Raw genomic sequence first — 18,136 nt, forward strand, 5'->3', positions numbered from 1 at the left:
GCATATCGGCCGAGATCTGGAAAAGAATTGCTGGCTATTACGGACGCTGGGAATCAGGGATGTTAAAGGCACCCCCCCGTGTCTGTGCCCTTTTTCCACACAGGTGAGTGAATCAGGCCACACAAAGGTAGGTACGAAGCCTTGGCCAGTCTGCTGGAGAAACTAGGCATTTCCTGGTCAAATGCCCACCGATGGAGGTCAGGGTCCTGGTTTGGAGTCCGGAGGCACAAAAGGCTGCCTCTGATTGAACTTGGATGTACCACATTCTAGTAAATGTTCAATAAGTTTACATATCATGTTTTGGTGGCTTCAGTATAAGAGCAGAGCTCAATCTACCAAAGCTTGGTTCAAAACATGGAACTGGAAGCTGCACAAAGGGGGTGAACATGGACATTTTCAATTCTCCTATAGTCGTCAATCCAGTACAATTTTGGGGACAAAAACATAGTGTGGAGGTGGCGGTTGGTCCCTGCCTCACCCATCCGCTAATCTTGGGGACAATTTGGCCACCATTTTCTTTGTTAATATGGGAAATATATGTGGCTGGGTCTTGCAAAATAGTGACAGAGTTACAGTGTTGGGTTTGCTGGGCTTTGGCTGGATCAAGCGGTATCTGAGCTGTCGGTGTTAGCACTGCATAAAGGGCAGCCCCACTAAGAGGGAACTCCCCCTGGAGAAGCCACATGATGAGACGCTCTGCCACGCTTATGACCAAGTGAGAGCAAGATATAGACAATGCCTCCAGCCAAACGTTCTGCTTTCTTGCCAGTACTGTTATTGTGTTTTTCTGTATTTTTCTGTTATGTTTTCTGCTTTTATTGGCCTGGCATTTGCGGTGACATGCATAAGTGGTGTGTGGTGTGTCGTGAATGTCAGGTTGTGAATCCACAGCCCACTCCAAAAGCACCATTATATCGTTTAACTCTAATCAAGGTTCATTAGAGCAGTCAGCATGGAGATATTGTGTTAGTTATGGTGGACTATGCAACGTGATGTCCGGAAGCCATGCCTCTTCCACATTATCTCTCGAGTCAGAATCTCGAAGGAGAACCCTGGATGTAAACAACACATTTTAGACAATCCAGCATGGTCCACTTTATCAGATGCTGCACTTATGTCCAATAAAATTAAAATAGCACACCTTATAATAATTAAAAGTAAATCATTTGATACAGTTTAACCGAAACACTTAAACTAACACTTATTTTCCTTGTTTGTTTTATGTGTTAAAGAACAAAAACCCTGAACAGAGTTTAGGTTGATGGTATCCTAAATCTGTAACCCACTGAACCAATGTAAAATCTACAAAGTTCTAGCATTCATGTGGACCATACTTTAACATAATTTTATAATTGATTGTAATCATTTAAAAATGTTTAATCATTGATATAATTATTGTAATATTGTTAATTTTATAAAGTCCTTGATCGAAGTAAAAGCACATGGGATCATCCATGATGCTGTTTTATTGAGCTTTTACTGCCTCTAGAACATGTTCTTATGCAGAGATCATGAGAAATATAATACAAATAGAATACAGTATGGTTTCTTAGGACTTTCTGAACTTCTGCCATCTAGAGGTAACAGGCAACACGTGATTCCTAGCACAGTTCATTAATTGGGCAGGAGGATTCATAAAAGGCGGGGTTTCACGTTTATATGTGGATCAGTTCTCACTCTCTCTTGTATTTCCTCTTTATCTGCTCTGCCATCAGCAGTATCATCTTTCACCATGGCACATATGAAGCCTCATCCCACAGGTAAGATGATGCCACTTCTGCCATGCACCATCACGTCACTGTGAAAATGCGACTAGTGCTTAGTTCAGCCTGGAGAGAGACACAGGAAGAGAGGACAAGGAAATTTACTCATTTATGCCGTTTTTTTCACGTTATATGATGCGCACGTTTTGGACTTTTCGGGAATATACGCAACATAAGTCACGTGATTGCTATAATGAACGGCCATGATGACGCACTGTTTGGAAAGTTACAAGCGTTTAGTGTTTATGATAAATGCGGTGAATTCAGGTAAACCGGGATAACATTATATGTGCCTAATATTAGATAATTAGAATTGTTATGTAATACCATATAAGGACAATAATCTGAGCTCAAAATCTTGTGCTAGTAAAATAGGGTGTGTGCTCCTATCTATCTATCCTCATTTTTTGTAAAGTTAGAAAATTGTCTTGGCTAATGTTACACATATTTCTGTTAGAAACATAACGTTAGTTAGAGGAATATTTTAACCAAATATGGTTAAACCTACTGTTATGCTTAGATGCTGCATCTATAGACAACGAGATGTTTGTGCTGCTAATGCAAGAATTAAATTCTAAAATACTGCTTGTTTTGTTTGATATATGGTGTGTGTGTGTGTGTGTGTGTGTGTGTGTGTACAAAATTACATATATATATATATATTTTAGAAAAGACTGCTTATGAATTTAGAAAATAAAGATTTTCTAAATCTTTTTTATAACTTATGTACAAAATGTTACTTAGGCGAGCTATCTAATTTGTGCTCATGCATTAGATGTCAGTGATGAGTTTAAAACATTTCTGATGCATGAAAACGATAAATAGAATGTTTTAAATATGTCACTATGGATGAAACTCAAGGCTAAACTCAAATCAGATGATGCTGTATGTTTGATTGTGTCCCATAAAGTTATATCCCTAATTAGCAAAAATTTCAGTCAGCTGACAAAAAGCCTTGAGAATCTTTTTTCATACATATGTAAATATTTGACATCTTGAGAATATCCTGTGTTGGATCATGTTTTGCAAGAAAGCTTGGTCAAATTCAATATAACAGATTTCACCCAATATATGCTCATATTTGTGCCCAAGACAAACAAACAAAAGTGAATGAGGACTTAATTTAGTCTATATTTCCACATTTTACCTAGTGTAAATATTAGACCATTCTAAAATGTTCCTTTTCACTGTATGCATTATTTTTACACTTTGGCGATTTGCCCTTATTTATATAAATAAAGCAAAATATAGCCATGTTAATAACCATGCTTTTGAATCATTGTGGAATAGCTTGCCTCATTTGTGCCTGTATGGATGCCATTTATCTGCATTGTTGCACCTCTTTGTTGTAAGAACATTTATTGCATGGGTCAATAGATAAGGTCTAGCAAATTCCTTTCGGGGGGAAATGCACGGCTGTTGTGAACAACTTGAATCAGCCTCGCCCAGGTATATTATTCACTACTTGTTATGAATATCAAATGTCAGTACTTCAATCAGCAGGACAGGCCAGATGCTATGTTATGTGCAAAATAAAAATAAAAAAAAAACTCCCTTGGCTTGTCTGTATTCTTCACCCATTTCTGCACTGTAATCTGTAGCCTTTTCCCTGGATCAGAGAGGAATTTTTGAACAACATGTTTTGATTCTCATTCCTTCAGTCATATCAGTTTATGAACAAATGCTCCTACTAATGCTTTATTGATGAAGGTGCACGGTTTGTCCAAACAGTTGCACTTGGATACACCATAGATTTCATGACCTCCCTTTAAATGTACCGGTTTGTTGTTTTTATGTATGCATGCACATGTCCTTTTTCTGTTGTCCTTTCACATTAGTGCACACAGCTCTGACGAGGGCCTAAGGGAAGGGATGTTCCCATAAGGGCTAAATGCAGCAATAACAAACAGTCTCTTGGATCTGCTTTTAAATTTCCTGTCGGATCATTTTGAGATTTTTATTTATTTATTTTTGCTTTTCTGGATGCTGATGCTTTCTTAATTTTATTTTGTTTTTTTTCTCCTCCTTGTGAGCACTTAATTAAAATCGTCTGTGCTGATTTCATTTTTTTTCTTCCTCATTTGGTGCTTAATCGCAATCACATTTTCTTTAGGTTTTTTCCTCATTTGTGTAAAATTTATTCCACTGTTTGTAGTATAATAATAATACATTTTATTTAAAGGTGCCTTTTATGGACTGCAGGAGCTCATTTCACAAGTACAATTTCCTTAAGTATTTTCTTTGCATATGCCCATAAAAACCCAAAGCCATATCCTGCCAACAATCCCAAACTATAAATGTTTTGTTTATCTATCTCTGATGCAGGAATGCGAAAGCAAGCACAGTATTGTACTGATGTTCCACAGATGACACCAAGTTATAAACTATTGTTATTTAGTTCCTTAGTTGGGAAGATAGAATCATTACATTTTCTCTCATTTAAGAATTTAAATCTATCATCTAGGTACTAATTTGTTATATAAATGTTGAAACAAACACTATATTGAAACAATTCAGTGTGTTTGGATGTAAACACCCTCAGATTAAAGTTGTGTAAATTCTGCACATTGAGCCCATATTCAGTACATAATTTCAGATCCAATAGTAGACTAGTGTGGTTTTTTTTTTTTTTTTTTCCTCTTTCAGATCTAAAATCAATAAACTCCCAAATGGATGTATGGGGTAATATTAGCTGATAAAAGGTGCGTTGATCCAAACTTCTACTGATAATTTATTATTATTTAATTGCTATGTTGTGATTCTTGTTTTAGTTTTGAACAATAAGCCGAAAAATACCTTCATTGAGCGGCATGGGCTTCAGGGCATTGTCCCACTTGTGCAGAGTGTGGAAGAGACTCCAGAGCCCATCCCTACCACCATCAAAGGCACAATACCTGCTTGGATCCATGGAAATTTTCTTCGCAATGGACCTGGAAAATTTGAGTTCGGGAATAAACTGTAAGTCAAGAAGCACAAAGGCAAAAAAAATCAAGTTTTTGTAAAAAAAAAAAAAAAAGTTACAAAAAATCAACCCAAAACAGCATAGCATTGCACTTTTATTCTGTATGACTTTTTTCCAATTTTATTAAACATTTAAAAACTCTCTCAATCCTCAGTTTTGCCAATTTTTGATTGACTCTCCTCTCTCTTAGTTTTAATCACTGGTTTGATGGGATGGCCATGATGCACTGCTTTCAGATTGCTGATAGTCATGTGACCTATAGGAGTCGCTTCCTGCGCAGTGATACCTACAAGCAGAACAGTGAAATGAATCGAATTGTGATGTCTGAGTTTGGTACTCTTACTGTCCCCGACCCATGCAAGAATGTCTTCCTGCGCTTTCTATCCCGTTTTGAGATAATGAGTAAGTACTGCTTACAAATGCAAAGATTTGCATATGTGTTATTTCAGTGCTACTAAATCCCAGGCCAGGGGCTGTTCACCCTGAAGCAGGGGTGTCCAATCTTATCTGAAAAGGGTGTTGGTACAGGTTTTCTCTCCAACCAAGCAGAAGCCAGACCTGAGTCTATTGTAGCCAAGACCAACTTAACGGGTCAAATCAGATGTGGCTCTTGCTTAACTGGTATGATCAGAACCTGCACCCATACCAGCCCATTCAGGATGGGATTTTACACCCCTGCCCTAGAGACTTTGTCCTATCATGTGTAACACATCAGACAGGGCCTGGATGCTGCCTGAGATGTAGAAAACATTAAGTGTAAAAGGTAAGAACTTGGAAATGGAAATTGGGCCAGATAGTGTGGAGGTTTGCTTTTACTCACTTGCAAGGCTCTCATGTCAGTATTGAGTGATCCATGTACCTGGAGAACCATTAAAAGACTACCTTTTGATAGGTGTTGTCTGTGTAGTTATTCTTGCCTGCATTGTGCTCTTATAAGCTGTTCATTTATTTTGTATCCCATTTGGTCCCAGAGGTGAGGCAGTCCTTGTGCTTCTCACCAACTCCTTGATCTGACTTTACATGGGAGGTCTGGCGAGCTAACTGATGTTCATAGGGTGGCATAGCTGCTTCATGGCATAATGCTGCTGCTGTTCTATCTCAATTTCCACTCTTGTTCTTCTCCAGAAGGCCTTGTTCATACTTGTACTCTACATCTTCTTTTGGCTTCTTCACTTCCAGATACTTTGTTGACTATCTACTCCTGATTTGGTTCCAGTCTTAGCTTTGATCATTCTATTTTGTACTTGTGCCTTTCTTCATGTTCTCCTAAATATCTTTCTCTCCTTCAACAAGAATACACGATTTTGCTTTTGACTCATTGCAGTCTAAGAAAGTGATTGTTTCCTTTGAACTTTTACTGGTGATGAAGAAATTATTGCCTTGTCATCTGCTTTTAGCTACTTCATCTTGCTCGGTTGAGTTAGAATAAAAAACAGCATCAATGACTAGATGGATCCTGTAAAAATCTGTACTTCACCCCAATAAGGTGGGTGAACAGGGAGGTGGGATGCTTGGCATTTTTGTCATGCACCTTCGGTGTTGTCACTAGACCAGCTGTAGGGTCAGAAATCAAAAAAGCCTGAAACACTTGGACATCTCTACTATGCCCTGCAATTTGTCATAGGATTGTTTCTCTTTTCTGCACTTAATATTTACTTAGGGAGCGTGGCCAAAAGGGAGACACTTCCTAGAAAGTTCATGTAAAGAAAAATCTTGCAGCTTTAAAAAATTCTTTCGGCCAATAAGAATAAATTTGAGTTATCTGGTCTAAAGCCAAAGCATAGTGTTGGCACAAACCAAATACCAGATAATACCATTTCTGTGCTTAAACAACATGGTTCTGCTTTTCAGCAGGAGAAACTGGAAAGCTTGTCACCATTAGAATCACCATGAATGGAGCAAATAAGAAATTGTTGACCAGAACCTGTTCTGCTCAGCCAGATACCTGCAGTTAGGGGGAAAATAAATTTTCCACAGGACAATGAAACCACTAGGTTTAAAAAAAAAAAAAAAAAAAAAAAAAAACTTGGAATCTTTGAGCCCAGATTTAAATGCAACTGAAATGATGTGGCTTGCCATGAAAAACTGCTGGCCACAAACCTTCTCTATCTAACTTGTCAAGTTTCTTTGTCATTTCACTACATGTTGAGACATGCAGTGGAACGAGATGTCGTGTCTCACAGGTCAAATGGTGCAACATCCATACAGACATTAAACATAAAAACACAAAGCAATACAATTTAAATACACAAGAATATACACTCAAGCAGTAAATATAGGTATGAAGACTCTACAATGCTTCCTTGATATTGTACACGTGCAACAGGAGGCATTCAAAGTCAGCAACTGGTAGCAGACTAGTGCAAGATGTGGTGTGCAACATGAGCATGTAAACATTTAAACATTTTTGATGTGCCAGTGTGCTAATGCTGAGGAGAATGTGACTAGCAGACAGGTGGGTCACGGCACAGGAGGCCTGTGTATTTTTAGGGGGAGGCAGTGGCGGTTTGAGTTCAGGGCTCTCACAGCTTGGGGGAAGAAACTGTTTCGTGGTCTATCGGAGCAGGCTCTGATGCTCCTGTACCTTCTTCCTGATGGTAGAAGCTGAAAGATGTTGTAGGAGGGATGGGTGGGGTCCCCCGCCATGCTTTTGGCCCTGCTGAGGCATTGCTTCATGAACAGCTTTATTGTGGAATGGGAAAAAAAATGCCAAACTCGATGTCAAATGCCAAGGTCAAAGCTTATACAGACACATCCAAAAACTCTCAAATCTGCAATTCCTGCAAAGAACAATTCAGATGGAGGGGGTTAACTATCAATTTATTTTTTTCCCTAGGGTTGAGGGTTCAGTTTCTCTGGTGTTTTTTTTTTGCTTTTTCCCCTTGCTTTACGGGTTTCCTCTGGGTACTCTTGTTTTCTACCCTCAGTCCTAAGACTGGCATCACTAAATTGTATATAATGTGTGTGGATGTGATGTGCAATGGGTTGGCACCCCATCTAGGATGTCCCTTGCCTTGTGCCCTAAGTTGTGTCCTTGTGCTCTAATTGTTATTTTAATAGGAAGATCATGATTCTGAGATGAAGGAAGAAAGTGGCGTTAAACATGAGGGTTTTTTTTTTTTTTTTTTATTTAAATTTTTTATATGCAATCTGATTTCTTGGTGTTCAGTGTCATGCAACTGCATGTACCCAAAGATCATTTCAGCTAACTGCAGTCTTCATTCCTTTTCAGAGCCTACAGACAACGCTAATGTGAACGTGGTGAAATACAAAGGTGACTACTATGTCAGCACTGAAACTAATTTTATGCACAGAATTGATCCGGACACCCTAGAAACAAAAGAGAAGGTATGGAACATGGATCAACATGTCACTTGTTTAATATAAAAATAACCTGTATCAAACTTTTTGTATAGAATACACAATTTTACATACAGTATGAATGTCACAACACATTTGGCATGAAATTTTATGCATATATTTCCAAATATAGGTGCAGTCTCTAATAGTTCCACAAATATTTCTTATAAAAATTTTTACATTTTTATCATTTAAAAAAAAAAAGATTTGAAAAGGTAAAGAAACATGTTTTTTCAAGCACTTAAAATTATAATAATAAATGCTGCAGGCAGTACTTTGGGGGCAAAGCACGAAGATTGTAAGCCTCATATTCATAGACAGGCTAACAGGCCATAACTTCAGTGGAAAAGGGATTTTGTAGTGTCACTCGTGATGTGTTTTTGACCATGGACAGTAGTGAAATTCTCTGGTTGTAAATGGAAAGATATAGATGAAGAAATGGGTGGCATGGTGGTGTTTGTTACTACTTTTGATGTCAGGATATGAGCTAATTCTCTTGATTGAACAAAATGTGGAGGAATATTAATTTTTTTTTGGCATGTTATTATAACTTTTGGCCACTAGGTAGCACTGGCAAGAAATTTGTTGCATAGTTTTAGGGCATAGTTTGGTCATGGCTGCCTCGGAATTTTCCCTTCCAGTCCACCGAACAGCAACCCTGTACATATGCTAACTCTTCTTCTGTTATGTTTCCCATTTCCCCAAGTCATTGTGTTGACCTTTTTGTGTTTTGTCATTTAGCACCTTATTTTAGTATCATGATGTCTAGCTTCTGTTAAGATCACCATGTGTCTGTTTCATAGCCTTGATCTAGAGTTTGTTAGTTATTGTCTTTTGTTTTGCCACTGCAGTTTTATTTCCTGGTTTGTCAAGAAAATCGTCACTTGCTTCCGACCTCGCCTTCCAAACAGAACACCAAGTTGTCATTGAGGCTGAAATGCACTTTAGGTAGAAGAAGCGCTTGCCCCAATAATAGGAAATGGTAGAATCTTTGTCATTTTGAATATCCTTTTTCTCACATCCAGGTCCACTTTACAATTGCAAGAATATAATAGAAATATAATAAGTATAAAGCACTAATGCATCATTACCAGGCAGAAAAACTGAGCATTGCACCATGAATCGATCAGATTGCACAGGTTTCACACATGAGCTGAGCTAATCAGTGAAAGTAACACAATCCAAAAGTGATCAGGAGGTATACTCCTTTCACAAGTGGGGCAAGTAGGCATAGTGGATCAAGGCAAAGCAGACCCAATCTTCTCACCAAGCCACAACCAATCAACCACACCTGAATCATTTCTCTCCATAAACACAATCTTTATGCTTATAAACATACTTTTATTCTAACCGCCATAATGTTTGTGAAGGCTTCTCGTGCTGTTTGTGTTTCAATGTTACATATTGGTCTTTCCACAATAACGTCTAAGGTGGACTGGAGTAAGTTTGTTGCTGTTAATGGTGCAACCGCACACCCCCATGTTGACCCAGATGGTACAGTCTACAACATGGGCAACTCCTATGGCATGAAAGGTGAGATCATGACACGACATTTTTACATGTGCATTACATTAGAGCAAAATCATAACTACATATTGTTTGGTAGGAGCTTTATACAATATTATCAGAGTTCCTCCAAAGAACGAAGACCCTGATGAAACACTGCATGGGGCGAAGGTGCTGTGTTCCATTTCCCCTGCTGAAAAAAACAAGCCTTCCTATTACCACAGCTTTGGTAAATACTCACACTCATACTTACATTAATGGTTGCATTGATGGTTTAAACTAAACACAAAAAAAAAAGATGTTTTTTTTTATTATTACTGATTTATGTTGGTTTTGTAGAAACCAACATTGTTTTCCTATTTAAGCTTGGACACAAATATATAAATGCTAACTCCTCCTAGGGCTTTCGAGCCCCATGCACCAAAGGTGGATATGTTGTAGACCCTGGTCTGAAGTTTGTTGCTATTTTCTAAGCAATCAGAGTACTGGTACGTCTGGTACCGGGTCTTAAAGTGGCCTTTTGTCCCATAGACTCCCATTATAAACTTTGGAGGTTTATACCTCGGAAAGCTTTCGAAGTACCTACACCAAACTCGGCCAGCTCCTTTATGGTGATACTCTGAAGAAATTTTTTAATTGGTGCACCGACTGGCCTTTCAGTTGTCCTGCAGCCCGACCCCCAAAATATGCAAAATCAAAAAACTTTACAACTTGGACAAGTGACTTATCAAAACAATCAGCCCAATGTGGGGAACTTGCTCAGAAGTATTTGGATGATGTCACATGCTTGTCTCAGCTTGCCTCCAAATGTTTTGCCAACCTAGCTTTCTGTCCACTTGCCTCCAAAAGCAACACTAACCCTTATGTCCACTCGCCTCCAAAAAGCACCATCCGTTGCGAATACTTGTTGTGACGAACTTTACAAAACTAGTTTTAACTTTAACTATCTCTTGAGTCACTTATTCGTGAAGGTCACTTTTCTGCCTTTAAGTTGCACTGTTAAAGGAGCTGTCATTGCATTACATTGCATACAAGCAAAGAACTCAAACAAGATTGTGAAAAGATCCTTAATTTCTACATTACAGTAAAATCTGCACACATGCCACATACAGATTGAGAAACATTTGTATGTTCAAGCCAAAAGATTTCAAGATTTTACAGGCTATCCTGTTGCTAAATGACAGCTAGATATATAGTAAGCGTGTTTCCCAACTATGGGAATGGTCCCGTTCAACACTTGATTACATGATTTAAAAATGCTGAAACAGGACTGTTAGTCTTTTTTAATTTCAGCCTTGTACTGTTTTTGAGCAGATTGCCGGATGAACCATAAATGCCAAATGCATGCAACATTCTGTTCTTCTTCTCAGCCATGTCCAAGAACTATGTGGTGTTCATTGAACAGCCCATAAAGTTCGACCTGCTAAAGATAGTGACCTGTAAGATGAGGGGGAAAAGCATAAGTGACTGTTTCTATTGGGACCCAAAACAAGAGACTGTCTTTCATGTTGTAAACAAACACACAGGACAGGTGACACCAAAGAGCTTTGATCTGCCCTACTTTTAAATAGTTTTTTGGAATTATAATATACACACACTGGTTATGATTGCAGTATTTTTCTCGGGTTTGTAACAGGTGAGTCCAGTGAAGTACCACACCAAGGCTGTAACCACACTCCACCAGATCAATGCATTTGAGGAGAATGGCTTCCTCATAGTAGATGCGTGCTGTTCAGATGATGGCCAGATTCTACAAGTCTACCTCCTTCAGAACTTGCACAAGTCAGGAGAAGCACTGGATGAGGTTAAAAATGCTTTCATTCATGTTCAGCTTTATATGCATTGGAGAAGCCACTTTTTTTTTTTTAATATAGTAGTGGTCATTTTTTTTTTATTTATCTCAGGTCTATAGGAGCTTATCCATGTCATTTCCTCGCCGCTTTGTTCTGCCTCTGTTAATCACCAATGATACTCCAGTGAACCAGAACCTCAACACATTGCCCAACAGCTCTGCTTCTGCAGTCTGCCTCAGCAAAGACAAGGTGAGCTGCTGATTGAGTGAAATGTGTTTGCAGTAATATAAAATAATAGGCTTTTTTTTTTTAATTTAATATTACCCATATGTAGAAATTTTGTTTAAAAATCCTGTTGAATCTTGTTCCAAGTGCTTTCCTCCAAATTGTTGCTATTAGAATTGTATAGACCTTTTGGTAGGCATCAGATAGAAGGAAGACACAGGAGACGGGTATCTCACAGAGCAGAGCCTGCCTCGTGTGTGGTTTTTTTTAAAGGATATTTCTGCACTTTCATTAGCAAACTAAATCACCACTCACAAAAGTCTTTTCCATTGTACTCAATAGTTTTGTGCCCAGGTCACCAATATAGTCATAGTTGTGGATTAAAGGACACGGCAGCACAAACAGCTTATGAATAGACTTCATTAACCATAGTCCAGTTTTTGGTTGTTCTCTTTAGTTTCCTCACTAACATTAAAGTAAGTCAAACGCAACCCTGCAACGCAACCAGCCGATATTTACACCTCTACCAACCACGCAAATGTGTATCTACTCATTCATTACCCACTCATTGTGTCCCCCATTCACAGCTGATGGTTGACCATGCTCACACTGCCACAAAACTATGTCCAGATGTTTATAATTGTATAATGTTGTTGCCTCTCAGTGTATAGTTCTACATTACCCATCAGGTCTTCTGCATGTCTGAAGATCTGCATGACAGTGAACTGCTGGATTATGGTGGTTTTGAGTTCCCTCACATTCACTATGACCGATGCAACACCAAACCATACCGCTATTTCTATGGCTGTGGCTTTGGCCACCTGGTGGGAGATTCATTGATCAAGATAGACCTGGAGAGTAAAAAGCTTAAGGTATGCTTATACTATACCACCTTAAACAGTGATGTTTTTGTTTTTTTAAATCTGTTATTAGTACAGGCTCTGACTGTATGGTCAATTGAGTCTACAGTGTATGTATTGTTCAAATAAAAAATATTAGAAAAGCATTTTATACTGATACAGTTGATTTCTTAATTCCTTTCAAAGTATTTATCTATCATGCATTTTATCTGTTGTATGTATTGAACCAAATTGGTATAGAATTATGTAATTATGTTGGCTTTGTAGAAGCCACCATTCTGTTTTCCTACTAGTTATTTTTCTTAGCCAACTTTTTATAAAATTTAATGCGGCCTACAGCTTTCGAGCCACATGCAACCATATTAGGATATGTCATAGACCCTGGTCTGAAGTTTGTTGCTATTACTTTTCTAGGTTCTTTAGGACCTTACTCCAGACGAAGTTTTATTTCCGGCGGAACTTTTGGTTTTTCCATAGTCGACGATCGAATATCCCAGAAACTCCCGTAGACTTGAGTTTGGAATTCTTAAAATTCCTCTAAGCTCTCACACGTGTGCAGAGCTCAGGCACGGCTTCTGTTCTGTGTTCTATGCAGTATAATAAGTAGAATCCCATAATGACTGCAGTATTGACATGAAATATCCAAACCCTCAGTAGCCACTTTTCGCCAAATGTATTGGCACCCCACCGGGTATTCTGGTGACGGCGCTCAACACCACATGTAGCCCTGCCCCCAAAATAAGCAAAGATTAGCACAACATGGACATGTCATATACCAAAACACTCAGCCCAATGAGGGGAAGTGCCTCACATGTATTCTGGTCACGTGAAAATAAAATATTTGCACAACATGGACATATCAAAACACTCGTATCAAAACACTCGGCACAATGAGGGGAACTGCCTCACGGGTATTCGGATCACATGCTCATGCCCGCTTGCCTCCAAGTATTGGCACCCTAGCGGTCCAGTAGCTTTCACAATCTTTCTGTCCACTTGCCTCCAAAAGTAACACTGACCCTTATGTCCACTCGCCTCCTAAAAGCATCGGCCTTTGCGAATACTTGCACCGTCAAAGCCAACATCAAAATTTGTTGCAATGAACTTTACAAATCTAGTTTACATTCGATTGTATATTTACGAGGCTAGGAAGTTTTAATGCTGTTTCGTCCATGTTGTAACGGAGCGTCTGTCTGTTTTTGTGTTTGATGGTTAGGCGTGGCATCAACCAGGCTTCTATCCATCTGAGCCGGTGTTTGTTCCCTCACCTAATGCAGAGGAAGAGGATGATGGAGCCATCTTATCTGTTGTCCTCACACCCACTGTGGTATGACAATATTCTTATTAGTTTCTAAATTGCCGATTTATAGACCCATTCAACTAAACATCTATCAATTTTAACAGTTTAGAGTTTGTTTACATTTTAGTGAGTTTATTTTCTGTGTTGGGTTTAGGATAAAGGTTCATTCATGCTGGTTCTTGATGCTAAGACTTTTGAGGAACTGGGAAGAGCTGAAGTGCCTGTTAATATTCCGTACGGCTTCCACGGGACCTTTAATGCCTCAGTATAGGGGAAAAAACTCACTTAAAGCAGTGGCACAAGAAGGCTCAACTCTGCCCACATTTGTGTTGCTTCACTTTTTTTGCTATTGATTTGCTTACTCCTACAACAAACTAATAATATTATTTAAAATATTATCCATCCATCCATTTTTCTACTGCTTATCCGGGGTCGCAGGGGCAGCAGTCTAAGCAGGGACACCCAGACTTCCCTCTCCCCAGACACTTCCTCAAGCTCTTCCGGGGGAATATTGAGGCGTTCCCAGGCCAGCCGAGAGACATGGTCCCTCCAGCGGGTCCTAGGTCTTCCCCAGGGCCTCCTCCAGGTTGGACATACCCGGTACACCTCCCCATGGAGGCATCCAGGAGGCATCTGAAACAGATGCCCGAGCCACCTTAGCTGACCCCTCTCGATGTGGAGGAGCAGCGGCTCTACTCTGAGCTCCTCACCCTATCTCTAAGGGAGCGCCCAGCAACCCTGCGGAGGAAACTCATTTTGGCCGCCTGTAAAAACTCATGACCATAGGTGAGGGTAGGAACGTAAATCGACTGGTAAATAGAGAGCCTTGCCTTACGGCTCGTCTCTTTCTTCACCACAACAGATCGGTATATCGACCGCATCACTGCAGAAGATACACCGATCCGTGTGTCGATCTCCCGCTCCATCCTTCCCTCACTCGTGAACAGGACCCCAAGATACTTAAACTCCTCCACTTGAGGCAGGAGCTCTCCACCAACCTGAAGGGGGCAAGACACCCTTTTCCAGCTGAGAAACATGGCCTCGGACTTGGAGGTGCTGATTCTCATCCCCGCCGCTTCACACTCTGCTGCAAACCATCCCAGTGCATGCTGAAGGTCCTGATTTGAAGAAGCCAACAGGACAACATCATCTGCAAAAAGCAGAGACTAAATCCTGTGGTCCCCAAACCGGACTCCCTCTGGCCCCCAACTGCACCTAAAAATCCTGTCCATATAAATAATGAACAGGACCAGTGACAAAGGGCAGCCCTGCCGGAGTCCAACATGCACCAGGAACAAGTCTGACTTACTGCCGGCAATGTGAACCAAACTCCTGCTCCGGTCATATAGGGACTGGACAGCCCTTAGCAGAGGGCCCTGGACCCCATACTCCCAGATCACCCCCCCCACAGGTCACCAGAAGGGACACATTTGAATGCCTTCTCCAGATCCACAAACCACATGTGGACTGGTTGGGCAAACTCCCATGAACCCTCCAGCAATCTGGTGAGGGTATAGAGATGGTCCAGTGTTCCACACCCAGGACGAAACCCGCATTGTTCATCCTGAATCCAAGGTTCGACTATTGGCCGAATTCTCCTCTCCAGTACCCTGGCATAGACTTTTCCGGGGAGGCTGAGGAGTGTGATCCCCCTGTAGTTGGAACACACCCTCTGGTCCCCCTTCTTAAAAAGAGGGACCACCACCCCAGTTTGCCAGTCCAGAGGCACTGTCCCCAACCGCCACGCGATGTTGCAAAGGTGTGTCGACCAAGACAGCCCCACAACATCCAGAGACTTAAGGTACTCAGGGCAGATCTCATCCACCCCCGGTACCTTGCCACCGAGGAGCTTCTCAACTACCTCCGTGACCTCAGCTTGGGGGATTGAGTCCCCAACCGAGCCCTCTGCCTCTGCTTCCTCAGTGGAAGACATGTTGGTGGGGTTGAGGAGATCCTCAAAGTACTCCTTCCACCATCCAAGGATGTCACCAGTCGAAGTCAGCAGATTCCCACTCCCACTGTAAAGTTTGCGCAGGGCACTGCTTCCCCCTCCTGAGGTGCCGGATGGTTCACCGAACTCCTCCCAGACCTGAGTTTGCCTCCGCAACCACCCAGGCTGAAGCTCACTTGGCCTTCCGGTACCTATTAGCTGCCTCTGGAGTCCCCTGAGCCAACCAGGCTCGATAGGACTCCTTCTTCAGCTTGACAGCATCCCTTCCTTCCGGGGTCCACCACCAGGTTCAGGGATTGCTGCCACGACAGGCTCCGGAGACCTTATGGCCACAGCTCCGTGCGGCTGCGTCGACAATGGAGGTGGAGAACATGGTCCACTCTGACTCAACGTCTCCAACCTCCCTCAGGATCTGGTTGAAGCTCTGCCGGAGGTGAGAGTTGAAGATCTCTGAGATCTTCAACTCTCTGATCTCTCCAAACATTCCCAGGAGACCCTCACAGTATGTTTGGGTCTGCCAAGTCTGTTCAACTTCCTCCCCTGCCATCGGACCCAACTCCCCACCAGGTGATGATCAGTTGACCCTCTCTTTACCCGAGTGTCCAAGACGTATGGCCAGAGGTCAGATGAAACTGGGGGACTACTGGGGGACTTCAACGCGCACTTGGGCAGCGACAGTGACACCTGGAGGGGCGTGATTGGGAGGAATGCCCCCCCCCACCTGAACCCGAGTGGTGTTCTGTTATTGGACTTCTGTGCTAGTCACAGTTTGTCCATAACGAACCATTTTCAAGCATAAGGGTGTCCATCAGTACACATGGCACCAGGACACCCTAGGTTGGAAGTTGATGATTGACTTTGTGGTTAAAATATTATCTACTCTTTTAATATTAATTATGTTGGCTTTGTAGAAGCCAACATTCTGTTTTCCTATTTAAGCTTAGACAAACATTTATCAAGAGTAACTCCTCCTAGTGCTTTTGAGCCACATGCATCAAATTCGGATATGTTGTAGACCCTGGTCTGAAGTTTGTTGCTTTTACTTTTCTAAGCAATCAGAGTTCCGTTTTTTTCCGGTACCGGGTCTCTTTTTTTTTTTTTTTTCCCCAGATAGACTCCCATTATAAACTTTGGAGGTTTATAACTCTGCAAGCTTTTGAACTATCTACACCAAACTCGGCCAGCTCCTTTAGGGTGATGCTCTACTCTGAAGAAATTTTTAAATTGGTGTACAGACTGGCCTTTCGGTTGTCCCGCAGCCCCTCCCCCAATCTATGCAAAATCAAAAAGCTTTTTACAACATGGACATGTGACTTATCAAAACATTCAGAACAATGAGGGGAACTTCCTCATGGGTATTCTGATGACATCACATGATGCCCATGTTGTGTTAATTTTTTTATTTTCACATGACGTGTTGTAGCAAAACTCTCAGCACAATGAGGGGAACTGCCTCACCTGTATTCTGGTCACATGTGAAAAAATAATTAGCGCAACATGGAAATGTGACATCAAAACACTCAGCCCAATGTGGGGAACTTCCTCGAGAGTATTCGGATGACATCACGTGCTCGTCTCCAATTACCTCCTAAATGTTTTGGCACCCTAGATTTCTGTCCACTTGCCTCCAAAAGTAACACTAACCCTTATGTCCATTCGCTTCAAAAAAGTACCGGACTTTTACGAATACTTGGTCAAAGCCAACATCAAAGTTTGTTGCGACAAACTTGGGTTTCTTCCACATATTTGCCTGAAATTTACCAGGATTGTTCCAAATTATGAATTTTGCAAGTAAAAAAAATTAATTTTTATATTTTCTTTGAACTATGTGTTCAGACCAGTGTATATAATATGCGTTTTGGATCCTCCCGGGTCATTTTGCCACATTTAGTTGGGCAATAGATCACACTTGCCCTTTTCAGTGCAATGAACATGCATACAGACACAAATGCACACAATGTCCACTAACACGCGCACCCAAAACACACACCACACACGCGCACACAAATTGGGCATTGCATTTCATTAGGCCTCCAGGAAGAAGAAAAAGCCAAACATTTGTAAATATTTCACACTTTTGATATGCCTTTGTCTAGCAGAGGGCAAAATATGAACTACTGAAATGATACTACACACAAATGCGCCCACAGACATGCACACAAGCATTGGGCATTGCAATTCATTAGGCCTCCAGACAAAACAAGCTACTCATTTATAAATATTTCACACTTGCTTTATGCATTTGTCCAGCTGGGGGCAAAATCTGATCTGCCAACAAGCTTCTCACACACACACACACAAACACTGTTCAAATAATTGTGCATTGCATTTCATTTGGCCTCTTGACAAAACAAAGGCTACACATTTGTAAAGGTTTCTCTCTCTCTCTCTCACACACACACACACACACACACAC

At 41.0% G+C, this 18,136-nt stretch overlaps 1 protein-coding gene across 2 annotated transcripts; it reads left to right on the forward strand.

The window, feature by feature from the left end:
- Nucleotides 1–1,610: 1,610 nt before the first annotated feature.
- On the forward strand, nt 1,611–14,206 carry LOC113655077 (carotenoid-cleaving dioxygenase, mitochondrial-like). 2 transcript variants are annotated; one of them, XM_027165365.2, is made up of 13 exons: nt 1,653–1,760; nt 4,410–4,445; nt 4,535–4,721; nt 4,916–5,127; nt 7,958–8,073; nt 9,516–9,618; nt 9,692–9,820; nt 10,962–11,122; nt 11,228–11,395; nt 11,496–11,633; nt 12,299–12,481; nt 13,686–13,796; nt 13,924–14,206. In XM_027165365.2, exons 1-13 carry the CDS (start codon nt 1,733–1,735, stop codon nt 14,038–14,040), a joined length of 1,689 nt encoding a protein of 562 aa, XP_027021166.2. In that variant the 5' UTR covers nt 1,653–1,732; the 3' UTR covers nt 14,041–14,206. The 2 variants fall into 2 exon arrangements, with proteins under 2 accessions (XP_027021168.2, XP_027021166.2); XM_027165367.2 differs by lacking the exon at nt 4,410–4,445 and having other exon boundaries at nt 1,611–1,760.
- The last annotated feature ends 3,930 nt before the right edge of the window (nt 14,207–18,136 follow it).

This window comes from Tachysurus fulvidraco, chromosome 26, assembly GCF_022655615.1.
Source record: "Tachysurus fulvidraco isolate hzauxx_2018 chromosome 26, HZAU_PFXX_2.0, whole genome shotgun sequence".
Taxonomy (NCBI): Eukaryota; Metazoa; Chordata; class Actinopteri; order Siluriformes; family Bagridae; genus Tachysurus; species Tachysurus fulvidraco.

What these genes read in the sequence shown, in the direction of transcription:
- LOC113655077 (XM_027165365.2), top strand. Translation starts at nt 1,733, where the DNA reads ATGGCACATATGAAGCCTCATCCCACAG. An exon ending in TATGAAGCCTCATCCCACAG is followed by an intron (nt 1,761 to 4,409) that starts GTAAGATGATGC and finishes TTCCTCTTTCAG; the next exon opens with ATCTAAAATCAATAAACTCC. An exon ending in ATCCCGTTTTGAGATAATGA is followed by an intron (nt 5,128 to 7,957) that starts GTAAGTACTGCT and finishes ATTCCTTTTCAG; the next exon opens with AGCCTACAGACAACGCTAAT.